The sequence below is a fragment of the Canis lupus genome, chromosome 10, assembly GCF_003254725.2.
Source record: "Canis lupus dingo isolate Sandy chromosome 10, ASM325472v2, whole genome shotgun sequence".
NCBI classification, from domain to species: Eukaryota; Metazoa; Chordata; class Mammalia; order Carnivora; family Canidae; genus Canis; species Canis lupus.
Genome location: NC_064252.1, coordinates 21011758 through 21036708, shown reverse-complemented (window position 1 = coordinate 21036708; position 24951 = coordinate 21011758). Strand labels below are relative to the sequence as shown.

Below are 24951 nucleotides of genomic sequence, written 5' to 3'. Positions count from 1 at the left end.
GATGGAAAAGAGAGTTGAGGTTCTGGTTTATAGCATAAAAGTGCAAAAAGCAAATTGTGAGTGCCTGGTAGATCTGCAGGTCTCCCTTTCGTAGAGACCATGAGGAAAGGGTACGAACTCTGAGATCCATGGTATGACCTGGGACAGAGCCCTTTAATAGCTGACTCTCTGGTTCCCATTCATCTGCTTTGATTGTTGTGAGAATTTGGTGCAGAGGTTGGTAAACTATAGCCTATTGACCTCTTGTAAATAAAGTTTTATTGAGACACAGCCATGTCTGTGCCTTTACTATTTTCTGTGGCTGCTAACACATTACACCAGCATGGTTGGGTAGGTGTGACAGACTACCAAATGGTTTGCAAATCCTAAACTATTTATTTTCTGGCTCTTCACAGAAAAAGTATGCTGACCCCTGATAGAACGTGATCAGAAAACAGTGATTTGAGTCTCACCTGTGCTACTCAGTAACTTTGTGACCTCGATCATGTTCTGTGACCTCTTCGTACCTTAATTCTTCTTCTGTAAATGTCATTTGTCCCTTCATTCAGTGAATGTTATGTGCTTGCTATGTGCCAAGCGCTGTTCTAGACTGAGGAAGTACAGCACTGAAGAGAAGACACCATGCCTGCTCTCATGGGGCTTACATTCCAGTGAAATGTTCAGTGAGGATAATAATAGGGCATACTGCACAGGGAGGGTTTAATGAATTAGTACTCGTAAAAGTACATTTAGAACATTCCTTGGCATAGCAATCATAAGGAGAATACATACCCTATGATGTTAGCTCTTATTATTATGCTAACTATAGGGTTGTTAATGTGTAAAACAAAGTACAAACTCAGTTCATGGTTGGAACCCATATAATTCCATGTTTACTGTCCCTAAAGTTTTTACCGAAAGAATGAATAACTAGAAGTAATAAGGTGCAATTAGCTTCATAAAGAAAGGAAATGGCTCATAGGAAACTGTGTGAGTAAAATAGTGTCACTGTGTATAGTCCCAGCTCAGAGAAGTGTGAATTCACAGATTGCTTTCGGTACAGTGGACTGCTCAGTCACAGAAGAAGAGAGCAGAAAAAGTACAAAATCTGATACTGCTGACCCCTTCCGTATTTGCCTATGGACCTTGCAGCTAACCCTAACATTTTATGCTCATTCCATATTTTAAAATTCTCATTACACATCAGATTCCTTGACCTTCTGAGGTTCTTCGAATCCAAGTAGGAAAAGGGAGAAAGAGTACTGAGGAATGTAAGGATGAGCCAAAAAGCTAATATTTGTTGAGGTGGTGATTATGTTTTAAGACTGAAGATTAATATTTGAAAATATAAAATCAATACTAGTTTATATACTTTAAATAGTAATAATCTGTGTAAGTTGGTGTTTGTGCACAAGGTCCTATAAGACCTGAGAATTTATATGTTGGTACTTGGACAGGTATAGTGAATAAAGTTAATTGGTGAGTGGAATGAATACACAGTTTCATAGGACCTAGAAATCCCTTATCGTATGACTTAGGGAAAATAATTTCATTTTGCTAATTTTTTCATTTCTAAATTAAGGAGGTTGGACCATGTTTTTCCAGGTCCTTTTTGGCTCTAATTATGTAATTTGTGAATTTTCTCTGTGACCAGATTCCCCAAAATAGAAAGCTCTGTATTGTCTCTCCTGCTAGATCTATCACTTTTCCTTCATGTAATGATATGATACCTTTAGTTCTTCATGGCTCTAAGTAAAGAATGCATGGTATTAGAGTGACAGGGCCCTACCTTCCTGAGATGTTACCAGTATCCTCATCTTCTTAATCAGGATAATTCCTCTCGTGGCCCTCATCTGTAGGTGGGGGTGTCGTTGTGATGGACCACATAATTACCGGAGACACTTTCCAGTTCTGACATTCTGAGATTCAAGAATACAATTCACAAGATGGGAAGGATGAGGGCTGTGTTGTGTTGTTTTGTCTGTTAAAGGTGGAAAGGAGGAAAATTTGCATGGTTGGGAGCTTTCAAAGACTAGACCTGCCGTTGCAATGAGTGGCTGTGACCTCTGGCAGTGATTTCAGGTTCTCAGTGGCTAACTCTGTCATTTTTCTGTGTATACAGTATTCTTTTTCCTATAATGTTCTCTGCTTGGCAGATAACTCTGTAGGAAATGTTTACACGTTAAAGCATATATGATGTGAAATAACGAATTTGGGATTACTTTGTATAATTACAGATGTGAAAATTAAATCTACAGTTCATGGGTTGTGATCTGGCAGAGATTAAATAAAATTCATATATGCTTTTTGAAAATACAAAGAAAAAACTATTTGTACTTTATTTGAAAATGTTACTCTTCTGGAACTTTCATTTTTAGGATATTTAGTAATTAGTAATATGTTATAAAAAATTACAGGTCAATAAAGAAGTGAATTGGAAAAATATACTCAAATGATGTTACTGGGAGTCATTGCCCTTAAAAATATAAGGTTAATATTATCTATGATTTAATTTCTACCATATTCCAAAATCATGAAGTTCCAAAGAAATATAAAATCAGTGTGATAGATCACATCAATAAGAGAAAGGATAAAAACCATATGATCATTTCAGTAGACACAGAAGTACAACATCCATTCATGATAAAAACCCTCAACAAAGTAGGTGTAGAGGGAACATATCTTGATATAATAAAGGCCATATAGAAAAAACCCAGGGCTAAACTCATATCCCTAAAATCAGGGAAGGGAAGGGAAGAAGGGAAGGGAAGGGAAAAAGAGAAAGCCAGTCCTGAAGACTCCACCAAAAAAAAAAACACTAGAACTATTAAATGAATTTGATAAGGTCACAGAACACAAAACCAATATACAGAAATCCATTGGATTTCTATACGCTAGTAAGGAAGCAGCAGAGTAAATTGAACACCAATAAAAAATAAATTAAAAAAAAAAAGGAAGCAGCAGAAAGAAATTAAGAAACCAATCCAATTTACATTTGCACCAGAAATAATAAAATACCTAGGATTAAACCTAACCAAAGAAGTGAAAGGCCTGTACTCTGAAAACTATAAAACACTGATGAAAGAAATTGAAGATAACAAAGAAATGGAAAGACATTCCATGCTAATGGATTAGAAGAATAGTTAAAATGTCTATACTATACAAAGCAGCATACAGACTTAATGCAATCCCTATCAAAATACCAGTGGCATTTTTCACAGAATTAGGACAAACAATCCTAAAATTTGTATGGAACCACAAAAGAACCCTAATAGCCAAAGCAATCTTAAAAAAGAAAGTACAGCTGAAGACTTGGTAATTCCAGACTTCGAGTTATATCACAAAGCTGTAATAATCAAAACAGTATGGTAGTGGTACAAAAATGGACACATAGATCAATGGAACAGAATAGAAAACCCAGAAATAAACCTACAATTATATGGTCAATTAGTGTTTGACAAAAGAGGCAAGAATATACAACGGGAAAAAGACAGTCTTTTCAACAAATAGTATTGGGAAAACTGGACAGCAACATGCAAAAGAATGAAACTGGACTACTTCCTTACACCATACACAAAAATAAACTAAAAATGGATTAGAGACGTAAATGTGAGACCTGAAACCATAAAAATCCTTGAATAGAGAATAGGCAGTAATGTCTCTGACGTCAGCCATAGCAACAATTTTCTAGATACATCCCCTGAAGTAAGGAAAATAAAAGCAAAAACAAACTACTGGAACTATTTCAAATAAAAAGCTCCTGCACAGCAAAGGAGACAACCAACAAAAGTAAAAGGCAGCTTATAAAATGGGAGCAGATATTTGCAAATGACCTACCTAATAAAGGGTTAGTATCTTAAATATGTAAAGAACTTCTAGAGCTCAATATTCAAAAAAATCTAATTTTAAAATGTGCAGAAGACATGAACAGACATTTCTCCAAAGACATACAGATGGCCAAAGGCACATGAAAAGATGGTTCACAAAAAAAAAAAAAAAGAAAAAAAAAAAGAAAAGATGGTTCACATCACTAATCAGCAGGGAAATACAAATTACAGTGAGATATGACCTCACACCTGTCAAAATTACTAAAATCAAAACCACAAGAAACAACAAGTGCTGGTGAGGATGTGGAGAAAAAGGAACCCTCATGCACCATGAGTGGGAATGCAAACTGGTGCAGCCACTCTGGAGAACAGTGCAGAGGTTCCTCAAAAGGTTAAAAATAGAATTACCCTATGATCCAGTAATCGTACAACTAGGTATTTACCTAAAGAATACAGAAACAGGGAATCCCTGGGTGGCTCAGCGGTTTAGCGCCTTCTTTCAGCCCAGGGTGTGATCCTGGAGTCCTGGGATCAAGTCCCACATCAGGCTCCCTGCGTGGAGCCTGCTTCTGTCTCTGCCTGTGTGTCTGCCTCTCTCTCTCTGTCTCTCCTGAATGAATAAATAAAATCTTAAAAAAAAAAAAATACAGAAACACTAAATCAAAGGGATACATGTACCCTGAAATTTATTGCATTACTTACAATAGCAAATTATGGAAGCAGCCCACGTGTCTGCTGATAGGTGAATGGATAAAAATGATGTGGTATGTATATACAATGGAATATTATTCAGCCATAAAAAGAATGAAATCTTGCCATTCACAACAATATAGATCGAGCTAGAGAGTATAATGCTAAGCAAAATAAGTCATTGAGAAAAAGATAGATACCATATGATTTCACTCATATGGGGAATTTAAGAAACAAAGCAAATGAGCAAAATAAAAAAAAGACACAAACCAAGAAACAGATTCTTAAGTATAGAGAACAAACTGATGGCGACCAGAGGGGAGGTGGCCAGAGGGATGGGAGAAACAGGTGATGGGGATTAAAGATGACTTACCACAATGAGTCCTGAGTAATGTAGAGAATTGTTGGATGACTATATTGTTCACCTGAAACTAATACTATACTGTTAACTTTACTGAAATAAACTTAATGAAGAAAAAAAAAAAACTTCATAGGATTGTTAGGAGGGTTAATCAGATCACAGCTGTGAGCTCTAAATTGTACAGCATTATCAAAGTTTGGGCTGTTGACATTTTTTTAAAAGAGGAATTAGAAAGATGAAAAGGGAAACATGTATAATTTTAAGCTGCTGGTTATTGGCTGTGTTTGCAGTGCATGGTTTGAAGACAGCACAGTGTGAAGTGCCTCCTTGCTGCCCATTCTGGAATGTGGTTCATGGTGAAAGGCTTTACACAGTATGGTGGTCAAGAGCTCTGGTTCTAGAGTTGCATAGTTCGAGGTCCAATCCCTAGCCCTGCTGTGGACTGGGAGTGACCCTGTGTGAGCCTCCTTCCTCCTCAGGAAATGGGACAGCAGTAAGTCCTGCCTCCGAGGCTTCTTGGGAGGAACAGGACGTACCATGTAACCCGAGGAGTGCTGGGCAGAGGCTTAGTGAATTCCAGCCCTACTTATTTCTGCATGCACACGTGCATCCCAATCTTCTCAAATCCAGATCTGGATTGGACTTCCCTTTTTATCCCTTAGTGGAAGTCCTTTGCACCTTGAAAACGCAGTGTATTGGTAATTGGACCTCTGGTTCTGGACCAAGGTGGCATAGACACCCTTGTCTGTGCTCCTCCCACTAAGCACAGCTGGAATCCCTGGACATCATATGTGAACAAAAAAAGGACCCTTTTGAAAGGTGGAGAGAAGAAGGCAGCCTGCCTGGGGACCTCAGGACTTCAGGAAAAGCCCAATGTTATATTCCCTGGGTTTTCATTTTGCCTCTGTTGTCTCAGACTGGGTGTTAGAGAAGCTGTCTGTCCAGAAACACCAATGGGTGCAGACAACCCCTCTACCACCCCCACCCCCCAAGAGAAGCTTGCTCTTTCTTGCCAAAGGTCCAAGAAAGGGGCACTTTAGCAAGGCAGACTTTTAGACTATTTAACTGCCCTACTTCAGACAAACACCATGGAAAAACGTAGCCCCACCCTCATCAACAAAGGCCAGGTGAGGAGCCGAGACTTCCTCCTTCACCTGGACATGATGAGGTGCCCCTCACCCCACTGATGGAGTCCGAGACAACTGGAGAGGGAGAGCCAGGGCTTTCATCCCTGCTCAGCAGTAACAGACATCCTCCCTCCCCTGGCCAGCTCTGCTGTTGGTAGAGGCCGTGTGGGGCACCAGAACGGCCTCCTGTTCAGGAACCGTAGGTATAAAGGAGGCAAGCCGCCAACGCCCTGCCACAGCCTCACTGTCTGGAAAGACCCGAGTGGAAGCCTGGACTTTGACCCCTACATGGTAATAGCAGACGCTGCCCCTCACCCCACCCCCTTGTTGTCATGGCATTCAGGGAGGCCGCTGAAACAGGACATCTGCTCCAGATTCACAGTCTCATAACATCACACCCAGAATGTTTGCAGTACAAGTAAAAATCACGCGTAATGCCAAGAACCAGGCAAATCTCAACCTGAATGAGAAGAGGCAATCAAGAGATGCCACACCTAGATGACACAGATGTTGGAATTCTCTGACAAGGATTTTAAAGCAGCATTTATAAAAGTGCTTCTGTGAGCAGTTAGACACTTGATGCAAAGGAAGAAACCGAACTTTTCCACAGAGAAACAGGAGATGTAAAGAAAAGCTAAGTGGAAATATTAGGAATGAAAAATACAGTAACCCAAAATAAAATGTAAAAACCCAATGAGTGGGCTTGGTAATAACACAATGGAGAGGACAGAGGAGAGAAACCGTGAACTTGAGGATAAAATAAAAAATTATCCAGTTTGAACAATAGAAAATAGACGGGGATGGGGGGGGGAGAGAAAATAGACGAGAAACAAAACCGTTGGAGCCTCAGGGCCATGTAGGGTTCTAGTAAATGTTCTAAGATTCTGTCATCAGGGTCCCAGAAGGAGAGAAGAAAGAGGGTGAGGCTGAAAATGGGTTCAAAGGAACCATTACTCAAATTTGACAAAAAGCCTACAGATACAGAAGGGTCAAGACTGGGTCGTGTTTCCTTTGATGAGCTTGTGGATGGTAAGTGACCCACCTTTCTGGAGATGTTTATGATCTCATCAACCCATCTATCCTGTTAAAACAAGAAAGGATCTTGTTTTCAGTCTTTTATTATTATTTTTTTAAGATTTTATGTATTTATTTGACAGCACAAGTGGGGGGAAATGCAGGTGACGGGAGAAAGAGAAGCAGACTCCCCACAGAGCAGGGAGCCCAATGCAGGGCTCCATCCCAGGCCCTTGAGGTCATGACCTGAGCTGAAGACACACGCTTCACCAACTGAGCCACTCCAGGTGCCCCCAGTCTTTTATTCTTAATGACCAAGACTGGCTTGTTTTATCTAGGTTGTATCAAGGAGCATTTTCAACAAAAGCATAACAAAAGAGTCTTGTTAAATAATTTGTTTTCCTAAACCAGCAATTACCTGGGAATATGCCCAGTAGAAATGAGTGCTTATGTCTACGAGGAATCATGTGCATGAATGTTCATAGCCTTGCTTGGGAGAGCCCCACACTGGAGAAAACCCAAATGTCCATCACTGATAGAATGAATAAAAGTACAGCATGGTATGTTCTTACAGTGAAATCATACACAGCAAAGAGAAAGATCCTGTGATTTGTAGCGATATGTTTAGCAAGAAAACCCACACAAGGGAGTGCATACTATATGGCTCCATTTGTCCAAAATTCCAGAACAGAAGTAATCTAAGATGATAAGAGTCCTAGTTTCTATGTGGGGTTATCAACTGGTCGGGTACACAGGGAGCCTCTGGGTGCCGGAATGTTCTTTGTCTTGATCTGAGTAGCAGTTGCACATGCATGTGGATATGTAAAACTTCTACAGGCTATACACTTAAGATTTGTACACTTTACTGTAGGAAATTAAATCTTACAATAGAATAAATATGTGTTCTGAAACACAGGTCTCTACATAAAGTCTTTTCTGTTGCCTTCAGGGTAAAAGTGAAACTTAAGAGCTTGGCCATCAAGGCCTCGCCCGATTGGCCCCACCCGGACTCCTCTTCTGTGTCCCCATGGCGCATTGTGTTCTTTCCAGTTCTGGGTATGAATGACATGTTCTCTCATACCTGGGCCTTTCTCAGTCTCCCCACCCCACCCTGACTGTGGTAAGAGCAGTAAATGTGCCTGACTCACCCATTGGCCCCCACTGTAGGGTCTGTCACAAAGCAGCTTTATTTTCAGTTTTTGTCAATTGAGTAAATAGTTGCAGGGTGTCCACAAACAGAGAATCCATCCTAGGGGAAGGACCTGAGGATGGTGCTCTAATGTTCCTATCACTCTGGTGAGGTTCCCAAGAGCGCTGCACACCGGCCACTTCTTTCCTGCTTGGGGGGCTGCTGCATTTGTCACCAGAGGCCCTTCCTGGTCTGGGGGGCCAGCCATGCTCTGTCACCATGGTTGTGGCCACCCCCAGGGCCATGACTCTGCCTCGCTGGGCCTTCCCCTCTCCCCTTCTCCACCCCCAGCACCCTCGGCTCTGCACTCTGACATTTCCCAGGATGTTTACTGTTGTTTCAGGCATTTTCTCTTCTCTGAAGACTAGAAGCTCCCTCCTACAGTTTGTATGGTGCAGTCAAATAAAAGCTTGAAGTTTTAGCAGAGCCGGGCTATGCCATTCACTCCACTCCATGACCGGGAACAAGTTGGTTACCCCTACAGATCTCATTTTCTTTATCTGTCAGAAAAGAACATGGATTCCTACCTTGCAGAGCTGTTAGGAGCACCAACTTTTTTCACATAGAAGATATCTGGTTCATCTTTCCTCCCTCTTTTCCATGTCCTGTTCTCTGGTGGGGGCTAACAGCCTGTCTCCCAAGGGATGTGCTTCTGAAATGTGTCATCTCTATTCAGACATATTCCCCTCATTGTCACCTGCAGGTGACCCAGCACCCTTCAGAGGCCACCACAGGCTGCCGGTGTGTCAGTCAGGATTTGTAGAAGGCCAGCAGGGGAGAGAAGGATAGTGTGTCGTTTTCCTCAGGCTCCCCTGCTGGCTTCATTCCTCCATGTGCCTGCAGGACATAGAGCTCACCATAGGGTCCAGATCGAGGAATTCCTCCCAAGGGCCAACCTGTGCCATGATTCCCGGTGCTGGCTAGGGACATGAGCTCCAAGCAGGTCCGTCTTTCTTAATTTATTTATTTTTTTAAACACCAAGAGCAAGTTGATAAATCGTTTCCAAGTCTGTATTTATTAGTGGCAAGGACCTCATCATATTACAGCGAGCAGTTGAGATTCTGTCCACGGGTTAAAAATTAAAGACTGAATGTGTTTGGGACAGATTTCTGTTTGTTCTGGCACTGAAGTGTGACACTGTCGATGATGTGGTCTGGGTGGGAATCACACCCCAAGAAGCAGAGGTGGAATGCATCTTTTTAAAAACTTGCTATATGGGTTATTTTTGTTCTAAACATAGCTGTGCGTGATAGCGCAGATGTGCCAGAGCAACTTTCCTGGGCTGCTTTGTTTTCTCTGCCACTGACACGGTTTACCGATCCCTTTCTGGTCTTGCTGCTTTCTCAAGTCATATCTTGTGGTACTTTAAGGAGGCTGCTCAGTGGAGTGGAGCTTTAAGTCCTGTGCACTCAAGTACATTAGAGATCAGTTCACGTCCTTTTTTTTTTTTTTTTTTTTTAAAGATTTATTTATTTTTATTTATTTATGATAGACATAGAGAGAGAGAGAGAGAGAGAGGCAGAGACACAGGCAGAGGGAGAAGCAGGCTCCATGCTGGGAGCCCGACGTGGGATTCGATCCCGGGTCTCCAGGATCGCACCCTGGGCCAAAGGCAGGCGCCAAACCGCCGAGCCCCCCAGGGATCCCCTCAGTTCACGTCCTGATTCATACTTTCCCCTCTTCCTGCTTGAAAACAGAGGCCTTTCATCGGGCTCTCCAGATACTTCGCTGGTCAGCTTTTGACGTTTTGTTGATTAAACTGTCTTCAAGAAATGGCTATAGTGGCAAAGTAACCCTGTGCCTATACTTCTTTCCTTATACTTCTGCTAGTTTAAAGTTCTTTGCAAGGAATGCAACAAAAAAATGCCATAAGTAGAAGGACAAATAAAGAGGATTATATTACTATCGCCCATCTTAGGGAGCACTCTGGAAGCCAGGTTATTGCGCAAGACATTCCCTTCCCGCCCCCCTCCCCTCCAGGTAAGTGACACCCTCTGCTCTGCAGTATAGCTTTTGGCCTGGGTTTCAGATGAGACCAAGGTGACTCAGCTGAGTTCCTGCGGCTCACCCCTTGTTACGTAGAGGTCTGAAGAAGTAGAGGACCTGGCGTCAGTATCAGGGCTGTGGAAAGGGCCTGCACCCTCCTTTGAAGGGGTATGCTTGGCAGCCTCTGGACCCCGTTCTCCTGGACCAAACACTTGAAGATGTTTTGCATTCTAAAACAGTCAAAAACACCTTTCTGACATCGCGCCCTGAGGTTTCTGGTAGTTCTGTAATTGGCCAGCCCAGAAGCACATACATCTTGTGGCCACGCAGTTACTTCACCTTCATTACCAGATGCTCGTTGAGTTTCTACCATGTGTAATCTCGTTCCCTTCTCACTTAAAAACAACTACTATTTTTTCAGGCTTGTAAGCAGAATACAATAAGCTGTTTTAAAACCAGCTCATTTCACTCATCATTTATAAACAAAGATTTTGTCTGCTGGGTCAAGAATTCCTGAGAAAATCGCAATAAATTCAGATGCAGATGTTTGCTAAAGAAAAGTTAGTTGTTAATCTTCCTGGAATTTGGTGGTTGAACATAAAAAATATTTTTATTAATCACATTGTCCTTTGTACTTGGGAAAGAGTCTCAGTGTTGCTCTTCTAGAAACACTCCTTTGTTTCTCTGTGAGCTCTGTCAGAACCTTGCTGTGTCACCCTGTTGAGTTTTGCTGTGGAATTGGAGTACCCATCTTCTCTCTGGCTTCTTTTCTTTCTGAGTGGTCCTGGCCACATAGCCGGTCCCTGGCTTACTTTCCACATGTCCTTCTTTCCCATCGTACCCAGCCTTGCAGTATCTTGGCCAGGCTCACCTATGGGGTGTGGTCTCTGAATGAGTCTCTGTCACCTTGGCACCCCTGCCATGGCTCTGCGGTGGCCCAGTCCTCTGTGGGACGCTGGGCCAAGACTTGTCTCATGGTGACTGACCTTGCATGCATATGTGGTCACCCATTGCAAGACCTGGGGGATCTTCCCAACTCAGGTTGCAGAACCTACCCTGAGTGTAACTTTCTGGTGTCTTTTAGTTGGCCTGCAGAATTTTACTATTATAGGCCTTGGCCTCCTAAAACCTTCACTTTGCAAAACCTTCATAAAGCTTAGATGGAAAAATGCTCAGCCTTTCTAATCATCATAAGAGTGAAGGTAGAAAGTAAAATTTTTTGTCTATTTAAGAAAAGCAACTTTGGAAAAAATTGCCCACTGTCAGTAAGGATAAAGTGGACAGTTTAAAGGGTGATAAGAAGTAGGAAGACCCTTTGGGGCTCAGTTTGGCAACGTGTATCAAAGAGATTTAAAGGTGATTATATTTTTCATCCAGTAGTTTTTCCTTTGGGAATTTCTCCAAAGGCAATTTATCAGTGATGTAGTAAAAATACTGATATATGGATGTTCATTATGTTGTTGTAAAAACTTAGAAATTGTACAAGTGTCCTAGACAGGGGAAGTTAAATAAATTATGGTAGATTGTAGTAATGGAATATACACCATTTTAAAAATTACATTTTTAGAGGATTTTTATTATGTGGAAAGTATAGAATAGTGTGTATATAAAGATGGTCTTTGTTTTTGAACGTACATGTGTATAATATATGTAAGTTGAACAAATAAAACTGCTGATACATAAAACATGTTCATGGATGGGATCTGTCCCCACCTCAGAGCTGGGGCCTGACCCATAAGGGAAGGGATCAAATCCTCAAATGTCAACCTGGGTTGGGGTGAGATTTCGGGGTGGTGATTGCGAGCTGAAACTGACCTTTTTCCTTCTCCCCTCCTGCTTGAGACCTTTGTGCTCAAGCAGAGAGGGGCAGAGGGTCTCAGGAATGGGGAGCCCCCTGGTTCTTTCGTGCCCACCTTCCAGCCTCCACCTCCAAGAACTGGCCCGTCTATCTATCTATCTATCTATCTATCTATCTATCTATCTATCTATCTATCTATCATCTATCTATTTAAAAAAAAACCTTGGGCATGTGGTAGGCTTACTGAATGGGAATCAGCCATCTTAAAGTTGAATATCCTGTCAAGTTTGTTTCTGTTCTTCTTGAGGCCTGGGCTGAAACAGCATGAATTGGTTGAAATGAAAGTATTTTTTTATTCAATTTAGTGAGGTGTGTATGTGCATATGTGTTATTCCTATAATCCTAACAAGGGAAGAAATTGGCAGCTCCACATAATTTGGTTTAGAAATCAGCTTCTAAAAAGTCATCCTGAAAAATGATCATTGGACAAATAATCTCATGGTCACTGTGACTTTTAAAGAAAATCTTGTCACTGTCTATTTTCAGTTATTGATTCCTTCCAGAAAAAAAAAATCATATTTCTTACAAATTACTCCATGAGAAAGTGTTTACATTTGCCTATAGTATCTAGTGTTGGATTATTCAAATCCTCTGATGACGCAGAATTTGGTGATGATGCCAAGGCTATAGAAGAAGCACAAAGATTTCTCTTCCAAGACCCCTAACATGTTTGAATGCTTTAGGACTTGGTCCTGAGCCCTTCGCTGTCTGCAGCCATCTCCTCAGGGAGGGCACTAGTCCCGGGCTTTAAAGATCATCTATCTGTGTGTGATGACTGTGTGTACCTCTCAAACCCAGACCTGTCCCCCGGGCTCCACAATGAGATACATGGCAGCTCACACTCCCTATAAAGGAAATATAGAAGCTGTGATTGCTGGTGGTCACTTGGATGTCTCCAAGCTCAGTAAAGGATACCGGCTGACCAGGAACTTAGAATCTTTGAGTCCTTTCTCTTCTCTACCCACCACTCTAGAAAATAATGCCTGTCAGATCTCCCATCAGCTGCTGTTTTAATCTCTAGTGCACCACAGCAGCCCTGCCTCAGTCAATTTTCCACTCACCTGCTGCAGTGAGCACTTTCTGACAGGCTGTCCCAGAGTGCTCTTGCTCTTCCTTCCCCACATTGTTATATGGCAGCCAGGGGTCATCTTTTCAAAAATCTGCATCAGAGTATTTCATTCACCTATATAAAATCTTCAGTAGGTCCTTTTACACTGAGGAAAAAAAGATCTGAATTATTTTCCTAATCTTCAAGATTATATTCTAGGAAGCTGAATCATCTAGAGGGGTTTTTAAACACATATGTGCGTATATGTATATGTGCCTGGACCGTCACCCCCAAGATTCAGTTTAAGTTGATGTGTGGTAGGATCGAGGTGTCACTTTTAAAAGCTTCCCCACGTGATTCAGATTCACAAGAACGATTGAGAACCACTGCCCTGTACCAGTGATTTTTAAAATTCGGCATGCATCATAATTATCTGAAAGGTCTTTCAGCAGCTCTCTGCTGAACCCTAGAGTTTAAGATTCAATAGGTTTGGGGTTGGCTCGGGATTTGCATTTTTAAAGAACAAGTGATGCTTATGCTCCTGCTCTAGGGGCTCAGTTTTGAGAACCACTATTCAATAGGCTCTGGCTCTTTTCTTTACAGCCTCATCTCCTACCATTTTATCCATGCTCCCTGCAAAGAGCCACACAGATTTTCTTTGCATAATTCAGATATGTTCAGTTCTTTCCACCAGTAAGTCTGATTTGGGTTCCCTCTGGATCTTTGAGTGCTTGCCTCATTTTTATGACTCGGGTCTTAGTTCAAATGTCACCATTTTATAGGAAAGTATTACCTGGCTGCCCTGTCTAAAATAGAGCCTCCCCTGTCACTCTCTAGTTGATCATCCTATTTATTTCCTTTGTAGGAGTGATCCTCATCTGTAATGTTTTTATTTGTTTACTTATTTCTTGCTCATGCATCTCCTGTATGCGTCCTGCACTCCCCCTATGCTGTAAGTTTCACAAGTATCAGGACTTGTTTACCTGTATACTTGTGGGTGTATGCATGGGTCAGTTATTGGAGCTGTTTTACCTCCTTCACATACATGTATTTTTTCAACAACTAGTCCCTGGCATCTAACTTGAGGGCAAGGCACGGGTGTAAGGAGTGAATGTGTAGCTGGAAACCCCAGAGTCTAATGAAAGAGTCAAACAAATAAATATGTATACCATGGGCTTCATAGAACCAGACTCACTAGTCTGATCGTCACTGCCCTGGGAAGGAGCTAGTGAAGGACCCAGAGAGGCCATCAGATGTTAGATTAGTACAGCTCTCTCTATAGCATAAAGAGAGCAGATGTCTGCCTCTCCCAGGATTCTTTCTGGGTTTTGTTGTTCTGCTAATGTATTGGGCCAAGGATGTGTCCCTTCTTCGGAGAGAAGCTCACTTGTTAGGACCATTCTGCTCCCACCTTTATTATGAGGCCACTCTTGCTTATACCAACCATGTTCCTTTCTTTTTCCTGGTCCACTGGTGGAGAGTGGAGATTTTGCCCCCAGCAGACTCTTAAGTGGGTCATATCAATCCATGAGTTAAATTAACTCCAAAGTCACTTTGACCTCAAGGCAGAGAATTCATTGCATATTAAGAGACTAAATTCAATGGTAATAATAAAATGCCCACAAGAGATACTCTAAATTTGAATATTAATTCTATCTCATTATCAAATTCCCAGGGAGACATTCAAATCCAAAGATTACATTCCATTTTAAATTAAAGTCCGAGATATTAAAGTCAGATTCTCTGCCGTATGAGTTAAAATTCAAAGAGATTGAAGTTTAAAATGTATCCTCTCTGATTTCTTACTCTGTGTAGTCCCACCTGGAGGGGCTCCTTATGCCTGCCTGTGTTCAGGACTGCTTTACCTGCTGTAACCTGGGTTAGGGTCTTGCAGGTTCACAAACCCCAGTACTGAATCTCTGACATGCCTCACTTCTGAAATTTGAGAAGAGTTAACAGGGCACAGGCTTATCAGAGCACTGCCCCCACACACACCAAAGTTAGACAAGCCAGTTCTCAGTCTGCTAATGGTTCTCCCCAAGCAAAAGTGTGTCCGCAGTAACCAGCATTTAATAGTATTTGCTGTCAAACGGCAGAAAGTCTGTGTTGTCTGAGGGAGTTTGAGGGAGTGTGATGCAGAAAGGCTTCATTTCTGCTTCTCTAGGCCTTCATCTAGTCTGTGACAGTTGGTGGCCTGTGACATTCAGGGGTTCTCTCCTCACTCTTTTTTTGGATCCTGCTTCTTTGAGCAATTCCAGTGAGCCAAGCCCATGTTTCTTCCCATCCTAGGCTTTGTGGGGCCCAGTCACAGTTCCTGTTCCAGAAACAACTCAAACATCTACCCCATCTCTGAGAGCAGTTAGGACTGGGTGCATTTTCATTTCCCTTTAGATCTTCTTATCCTGACCTTCTAGATAATTATTTTCCATTTTATATCTGGGTAATCTATCCTCTAAGATTTCAGCTTCTACTCCTTAAAAAATAAATAAATAAATAAATCACTCTTCCTTCACCTGAAGCAGCCTGATTGCTTTCTTCTGTTTTTGTTCTTCCACTGTTTCTGCTCTGACAGTGAGACTGTGCACTGTTCATGCCATTCTGGCTCCCTCTTTGATTTCCAGAGTCAGAATGCTCCAAAGACCTTTTGAAATCGCAGTATTTAGCGGAGTTTATTTCTTGTACATCAGAATAAGAAGACTGTCTCTTTGTGTTTTTTTCTGGTCTTGGGATCTACCTAAATATTCTCTTACCATGTATGACACTACAGTTTTCTGGCACCTAGCCTTTTCAAGTTAAAAAGGTTCTCCAGTTTTCTGAGAATTAAAATATAAATAGTTGCTAACCATTATCAGATGTTTTTTTCTGTAATATTGAGGTAATTCTTAGTACATTAATGAGGACGATTACACTGTAGATTTTCTAGTCGATGTTAGGATCGTGGTGCGTTTTTATAGCATGTTTAATTTGGTTCATCTAATACTATTGGTAGGATTTTTTTGTGAGGGTTGGGTGGAAGGGGGTATATATTCATAGTTAAATTGGCCCGTAATTTCCTATCGTGGTCTAGCTAATGCTGGTTTTGAACCAAGTCGGAGTAGACTTTTAAAATGAGTTGGGAAGCTTTCTCTCTTGTTCTGTTGTTTTGGAACAACTTACACACATAGTAGATTATGTGGTCCTGAAAAACTTTGTGGCACTCACTTGGAGAGCCTTTGGGTCTTTCTTTGTTTTTGTCACTGAGTCTTGGGTCATTTTCATATCTTTAAATAATTTAAGTATTTAAATTATTCTAGATTTTTATTTATTGTGTCAGCACTGGTGTTTTCCATTTTCCTCAGAGATAGCCATTACACCTAGATTTCTTGCTTTTTTTCATAAAATTCATAATATTTTATTCTATGTTTTCTGTAGCTGTTTATCTCTTTTCATTCTGTTTATTTAAATAGATGATTCTCTTTTCTTCCTTCATTAGCCTTCCTGGGATTTTTAGCATTTTATTAATGTTCGTGAAGAACCCCCTTTGGCTCTGGTTCACCTTTCTGCAATGCTGGAACTTTCTGCTGTGCTGACCCAAGACTTTATTTATTTATCCATGAGAGACACAGAGAGAGACAGGCAGAGGGGGAAGCAGGCTCCCTGCAGGGAGCCTGATGTGGGATTCGATCCCAGGACCCCAGGATCACTACCTGACCTAAAGGCAGATGCTCACCCACTGACCCACCCAGGTGCTCCTAGCAGGCTTCTCTTGCACAGTGATACACACATGAGTCCGTGGAGTAACATCTCTAAAATGCAAAAGTGCTCAGTCTGGAATTCCATATCCAGCTAACATATCCTTCACAAATGAAAGTAGAATAAAGACATTACCAGACAAATGAGAATTTGATGTTAACAGAGCTGCGCCCTGAAGGGTATTGAGGGAAGTTGTATCAAATGGAGGACAATGCTGCCAGATGGAGACTGACTGTACGAAGAAATGAAGGTACTGGAATATGGAATAGTTAAATACGTGACTAAAAACAAAATACCTTTATCCTCACTTTCAGATTTATTTAAAGGGCACCAGCCCTTGAATCAATCATAACAGCAGTGTATTTGGGGGTGTATAGCAGATGTAGAAGTAAATGTATGCAAGCAGTTGCCCCAGTGTCAAGTGGAGCATCCAGTTGTGAGACTCTTACACTGTATGGAAAACAGTGTAATATTGTTTGTTGATAGACCACAGCGAGTTAAAGATGCATCCTCTAAACCCTAGAGCAACTGATTTTAAAAAAGGAGAGACGGTTAGTAAGTGGCACAAGGAAGCTCCGGCTGACGGAGGCTGGGAGTGAGCAGCAAAGGTGGCAGACGTTCTGACCCTGGTTTGTCTGTGGTTGTGCAATGGCAGCTGCAGTCTGCTGCAGGTTAGTCATAGCTCCACAAAGTTTGCTTTAGTAATTGGAAAAAGAAAGTACCAGAGGGGTAAACGTGAAGGGCTGTGTGCTCCACTGTAGGGGCTCCTTTCAGGGTTTCCACTGGGTCCCAGGCGTTGGCTCACTGGGTGCTCTTGGACTCGGCACCGGTGAGAAATTCTCAGCTCAGATGCATGTTGGAATCGCTGGAGGACTTTGTCCAACTCTCCACGATTGGGACTTTCTTTGGGGCTGGGACCACAGGACTAGTACAGTGTGAAACCTCCCAAGTGATGCCAGTGTGGAGCCAAAGTTGTGAACCCCTGGCCTAGCCTTGGGCTTTGCATTCTAGATTAAAGATTGTCTGCAGAATGCAGAATTTATAAACATCCTGGAGCTTCCTGAGTAATAGCACCATTACTTTTTCCTCTGGTAGCAGCAGCAGCTTGGTCGTGAAGTGCCCAGTGTGAAGTTGCACAAAACACCATGGAAATGAGCACAACATGGAGATGAATGATACTGTGTGTTTGTGGGACTCAGCTCATGAGACAGCCAGGAAAAACATGGGCCTAACCTAGAGTCACCATATCTACAAATTTCCTGGTTTTAGAAATGTAAATCTTAAGGGCATCTGGGTGGTTCAGTTGGTGAAGCATCTGCCTTCAGCTCAGGTCATGATCCTAGGGTCCTGGGTCTGAGCCCCATGTTGGGGCTCCCTCCTCTGCCTCCCCCGCCCCCATTCATACTTTCTCTCAAATAAAAATCTTTATCAGTGTAAATCTTTATATATTGGAGCTTTGCCAAGGCACAGCTTGTGTTTGGTAAAGGAGTGCCATGTCCAGCCCTTTGCAAGTATGGTGGTGAAGGAAACCTTCAGAATCTCTGAACCAGGTGACAGCAATACTACAAATGCTGCTGATTACGATTATGTCCAGATTATGTATGGGGTGCTGTGCTGGATGCTTTCTCACGGATCTTCCCTGTAATCCTCTGAGGTGGGTGTGACCCCCTTGTCACATGAAGTCTAGACTTGAAGTTCAGAAACCTCCACAAGGTTCCATGGCTGAAAGGATGAGCTGGAATTTTCGGATAGGTCTGTGCATCCAAAGTATCCTCTGTCCCTCCAGGTGGTCGGGGTGATAATGGAGTCTTGACCCATGGGCAGGTGCACCCACATCTCCGACTGGATGGATGGTCCTTTTCATCCAGCACCACCTTTGGGCTCCAGGCCCTGTGCATGGCTGTTAGCATGCCTGAGGACGGCTTCATCCCCACGGAGATCTTGTTGGAGCATTGTGGCACCCCTGCTGGTCATTGATCCACTTCTGAATGAGGATTCTAATCATCTTCCTACTTGTGTCTGTATCTGTTTTGAGGAGTTGTGTTGTGAACACAGTTTTGCCAAATGTCAGTTAAGCTCGATTCACTATATACTTAATGGAGATTATGTCCTTTGTTGGTATCGCGCTCTTGCCTTTCTTCGGGTTCTTGGATTTTTGCATTTACCGTTTGATGTGAGAGCAGCTAAAATAGTTGAGGCTCTGTTTTCTGTCCATATAATACATTTTCCCAGAGGAGCTGAGATAGTATAGGTGGGTCTACTTGGCAGAGTACATTCTCTGGGATGATTGGCCAAGGTGGGAGGGAAGAGTTAGCAAATCAGTTAGTTGTCCTTCTGTTTACTCTTTATTTCCAGGGGCTAAATGTTCGTTTATTTAAGCCAGATTTTCTGTCTTGTTGAGATGTGTTACCTTGTGAAAGCGTTGACTGAGCTTGGCTCCTTGATATGAACTACAGCTTGTGACTCATTTATTATAGGTCTAGAATCAGTTCCCAACATGTTAGGTAAGAAAACAAACAGCTTCCTTGTTTTATGAAGTGTGAACAGAAGAAAACTTGTTAACTTCCTAATTGTTCTCCCCTGCCCCAGACAGGAGCTCCATACGCGTAGCTGAAGCGGTAAACTTGAGCTTGGTCCTAACACAGTCGTATTATCAGCCACTCCTCCTGAAGGGCTGGCATCTGTGTGTTCTTATCCCAGGGACGTAACCTGAGTTCATTCCTAAATACGTAATTGTGTATTTGTCATAATGCCACTGTCATCCTTGTCTAGAGATCATTTATGTTAAAAATGTTTAATGAATCTCTGTAAAAATTTATCTTGTCTCATTTCATAATGGAGCAGCATGAACAAGAAATTCTTATCTGGGAAAGCATGCCCTCAGTTCAGCCACGACTCTAGTGTACCCATGATCTTCAAGAGCTCTTTAATTCACCTTTACTGCATGTCTGAATCTCAAACTTTTGCACGTTATTTCATTTCCTTCAAAGGAAATCTTAACATTTAGCATACCTGAGAATTCTACCATGTCCCCCTCCCCAAGAAAATGAGATTTTTTTTTTTGCATCAAATAATGGATCCTGGATGGTTTTATTTCTCATACACAAAAAAGGTTTTTGAAATAAAATTACTGAAATAATTTGAAATAATAATTTGAATAATTTGAAATAAATTTACTGTTTTTCCTAATACAAAGTAGGATTGTGAACTCTCAGCTACATGTAAGTTCTCCTCCTGCTTACTCCTCCTTTCAAGAGCTCCACTCTTGCTCCAGCTCCTGAACCCCATGTTAAAGGTATCATGAGCTCCTGCCATCACGGAGCACCGGCCATGCGCTACTGTGTAGCAATCTATTTCCTTCTCACAACCACCCTTGGAAGTGAGCCCCATCCTCCCATTTTATGGGCAAGAAAACACAATCTCCAAGGTTAAATAACATAACCAAAGTCACGCAGCTCAGCAATGCTGCAGAACCAGGCTTTGACCCCAGCACACTGGCTCCACGGTCCTTGCTCTTCATCTCAGTGCTGTGCTGCCTGGCCAGTCCCTGGAATGTTCTATATTCCTTCTGAGCTCCCAGCTTTTGCACATGCTCTTCTCCCTGCAAAACATTCTCCACAGCCCCCTTGATTTGTCCATTTAGCCACTTTGAGCTAAATGTTACTTCTTCAGGGAGGCCTTCCCTGTGTCAGACACCAAGCTCTTCTTGGCACCTTCCAGAAGGATTTAGATCACAGATTTGCTAAGGCCTGGAGGGCCAGTTGGTATTCCTTCATCACTATGCCAGTGACCAGGCGGTTGCTCCTTTTCTGGATCCCTCCTCTTCACCCCAGGGCAGAGGCATTGGAGATGTCATTGTTAGCACCCCAGTCCTGCTAGTTGATGCGTGGCAGGTATTGGAGATGTGCGGTGTAAGAATTGCTTTGGGAAGCTTTGAATATAATCTCAGGTGGGGCCACTACCAGTTTGGCCATAAAATTTCCACGTGCCATTAAAGTTTCCCCACCAGTGCTCCCCAGATTGTCTGTGCTGAAGAACCACTCATCTTTTCCCCAAACCATCCTGGACCAATATGCTTATATAATACAAATTACAGAAAAATAAAAATCTTAAAAAAGACATGGAAGATTCAAACCTAAATGTTATTATAAGATTCAGGGGACATAGCATAATGCTATTAAATTTTTAGCATGGTTTCGGACCTTTTCCTCTCCTGGTCGTTTTCGCAGACTGCCGATGGTCTCCAGACCACTTTGAATAGCACCCATTAGTTAAGTGATCCTGGGGAGGGTACTTGACTCATGAGCCCCCCCTTTCCTTTCTCAGTAAAAATAGAGCCAGTGATGTTTACCTTGGCATCATCAGAATGAAAGGAAACGTGAAAGTGTTTGTTGTTGCCTTGTGTGCTAAACGCTTATTAAATTCATCTCTCACCCTATCTCTAGTGCCTAGAAAAAAGTATAGAAATTAGATGTATTGCCTCTCTACCTTTGTGAAACTGAGGACGGTCAGTGATCCTTTAGTGGGTGTGTGCATCGCATGTAGTTAGAGGTCTGCTTGCTGTCTTCCACCAGGACATGTATTTACAGACAGTCCCCAACTTATGATGGCTCAACTTAGGAATTTTTAACCTGACGATGGTGTAAAAGCAATAACTCATTCAATAGAAACTGCACTTAGAATTTTGAGTGTGGATCTTCTCTGGGGCTGGTGATAGGCTAATATGCTCTGCTCTTGTGACACAGGGCAGCGGCCACAGGTTCCGGTCAGCCACACAATCACAAGGGTCAACAGCAACTGATTCACCAACAGCCATGCTGTACTCTTCAGCCTTTCTGTCCCACTTTCTGTACAGCAAATTGCATGAGATATTTAACACTTTGTTATCACATAGGCTTTGTGGCAGATGATTTTGTTGTACTGTAGTTATTGTGAGCATTCTGAGCACGCTTAAGGTCAGCCAGGCTAAGCCGTGATGCTCAGTAGGTTGAGTTTAATAATGATGGGTTCATTGGGACATAATCCCATTTTAGGTTGAGAAAGATCTGTAGTTCATCTGATCCTGGTAATGCTCACTGCTACTTGCTGTTGCTTCTGGGCAGTTTGGAAATCAGTGTTTTTTAGAAATTGAAAAATACACCATGAAATCTTGGTAGTATTTCTAATTTATATGTGTAAAATTGTCATCTGGATTTGATACCTCTTTTTTATGCTGAAAATCTTAGTTCCTAGTAACATTAATTACCCCTTTGCTTTAAACTAAATATATAAATAACAGTTCAGAATAAATTAAGCTGAATGCTGTTTGAAGATTTCTGTGCAGTTCTCTGAACTTAGGATACATCTCACCAGGGATGTAAAGTCAAATACTCTTTTAGTTCTGTAAAATAGTGTTCTTTGTTTTACATGTCATCAGATTAATCTACTTCTCTTTTCTCTTTTTATAAGTTTGTGAGTTTAACTTTTTTATTGAGGCATCATCGACATATATTACGTTCAGGTATACAACATAATGACAATATTTGTATATATTGTGAAATAACACTGTAAGACTAGTTAACATCCATTTTAAATTTAATTGTCAGAAATTATATAAAATATATTCAGGATCCCAAAGTCAGAATTGTATAAGCAGGTACATTCACAGAAGCCTCGCCTCCATTTCTGTTTCTCATGCCTCATTCCCTCCTCATCCCTTGTGGATAATAACCATTATTAGCTTTTTATTTAACCCTTCATTGTGTCTTTTGGGAAATAAAAGAAAATTTGTGTATTTCTCCTCCTTTGTGACCTAAAATGTTCACATTTTGCACTTTGCTTTTTTTCACTTAATGCTAAATCTGGCAATCCCTCCATAGTGGTGCACTGGGTCTTCCCCACTCACTTTCACAGTTGCATCTCCTGCATCGGGCCATAATTCATTTGGCCAGCCTGTGTGAGTGAACATTTGAGCTGGTTCCAGGATCTTTGTTGTTATACATTGTGCTGTACGCAACATCATTAGTTATCAGAGAAATACAGATCAAAACACCGATAACACAGCACTTCACACCCACCAGGATGGTTAAACAAGTGTCAAGAAGGATGTGGAGCAATTGGAATGCTTATGGGTTGCTGGTGAAATAGAAAATAGTATAGCACTTTGAAAAACACTCTGGCAGTTCCTCAAATTGTTAAGTGAAGAATTACCAAGACTAAGCAGTTTTCCCTCTAGGTATATAGCCGGGAGAATTGAATGTAAACATCGACTCAGAAACATGTACACAGATGATCCCAGCAGCGTTGTCATAATGGCCAGAATATTGAAACACCTCCATTGTCTCTCCGCAGATGCATGGATGAGTAAGATCTGTCCAAACACTGGAATATTATTTAGCCATAAAAAGGAATGAGGTGCCAATACATCCTTCAGCGTGGGTAGACCTGAAAGCATTGTGCTAGCTGAAAGAAGAGGCCACATGTCAAATGATCCCATCTATCCAAAACGTCCACAAGAGGCAAATCCATAGACAGAAAGATCAGTGGTTGCCAAAGGGTGGATGGAGGAAGAAATGAGGGGATTTCTGGAGATAATAAAAATGTTCTAAAATTAGGAAGCAGTGATGGTCGTACAACTATGTGAATAAACTAAAATCCCCTTTAATGTATACTTTTAAAAGGTTGAGTGTTATCATGTGTGAATTGAATCTCAGTAAAACATAAAAATATAAAGTGTGCTGCAGTAAATAACCTGTGAAGCATAACTTCGTATGACAATGCTGTTTGAGGTGATGTCCTAGGACTGGGACAACTGGGTCAGAGAGTGATAACATGTGCGCATCTGCTTCATTCACCATGTGTAGCCCCTCCGCGGGCGCTGTGCCACCCAACACACACTTCAGTGCGTGAGGATGCCTAGTTCCCCATCACCCACCACTTTGCCATCCCAGTGCATGAGAAGTGGTATCAGCGTGCTGACCGTTTGCAAGGTTGAACTATGCACTTAGTAATACTACTAAACTATAATAAACTCAAATCCATTTGGAGTTTATCTTGGTGGATGGTATTGGGAAGAGATCCACATTATCCTATTTTATATGACTTTCCAGTTGCCCCAACATTTTTGAGGAAGAATGGGGAAAAAAAATAAAATATCTGCTTTGTTTATATGTCTATTTTAAAATATTTCTGGGGCAACCTGGGTGGCTCAGTGGTTTAGCACCTGCCTTCAGCCCAGGGTGTGATCCTAGAGACCCGGGATCTAGTCCCACATCGGGCTCCCTGCATGGAGCCTGCTCCTCCCTCTACCTGTGTCTCTGCTTCTTTCTCTCTGTGTCTCTCAAGAATAAATAAATAAAATCTTTAAAAAAAAAAAAAAAAAGAACTGTAACATTCTTTAAAAAAATAAAATAAAATATTTCTGGGTTGGTGTAGGCATTTCAGAAAGAAGTTTCGCCTGATATCCAAAAGTAGAGCGTCCCTCTGAAGACTCCTAAGCCAAAAGGGCAGGAAGGAAAAAAAAATTACCCTTAATTAACATGGAGAAATGTTTTGAATGTTTTCATTCCCAAAAAATAACCTACCAAATCACAGGTAAAACCAATATAACACTGACAGATCATAAAAGCAGGAATGATACGATAAACACACGCAGCCTGTGTAAAGTAGAAGTAACGTATGTACGTAGTGTAACTTAGCAGAATCAGGAAGACTGAGCACACTGGAAGGCTGAGAAGTGGTGAACACGGGTATCAGGCTGAGTTGTCGGGGGTTGAGGGGGTGAGAGGTGCAGGAGATTGGACTGGAGCAGGGGGAGGAGAGAGGTCATCCGTTAATTGACCTCTTATCATCTGACTCCATTAGGGCAGGTCAGTCACTGATGCCTACGCTCTGTGTCTGCCTGCCTCAAGGTTGAAGGTCACGTTTGGAACTCTGCTGCAGCTGATGGGGTGGCTTGAAATACAACAGTGTGCTGCTGTATCATAGTGATGATACGGAATAAAAAAGAAAAACAAATCCTCTATAATCTCTGACTATGATCCAAGCTTTTTTTTCAGTGTATAAATTTGCCTTTTCCTTTCTCTGCAGGTAAACGAGCTGGATGGCATTCCCTTGATCCTAGACAGCTGCAGCATCGATGACAGCAATCCCTGTATCCTT

The 24951-nt window shown here is 41.8% G+C and overlaps 1 protein-coding gene across 4 annotated transcripts in view; it reads left to right on the top strand.

Moving 5' to 3' along the window:
- The window catches only part of ATXN10 (ataxin 10), a 163259-nt gene that overhangs the window by 112157 nt on the left and 26151 nt on the right, over window positions 1-24951 (top strand). For 3 of the 4 annotated variants that reach the window (XR_004803215.2, XR_007413417.1, XM_035696262.2), the window contains one exon: window positions 396-3995. Coding sequence is in view for 1 of the 4 variants with exons in the window: in XM_025456515.3 (XP_025312300.1) it covers window positions 24880-24943 (64 nt within the window). In the remaining 3 variants the exon portion in view is untranslated. Of the gene's footprint in view, window positions 1-395; window positions 3996-24879; window positions 24944-24951 lie in introns of those variants that run through there. The other variant, XM_025456515.3, reaches the window with a different exon arrangement.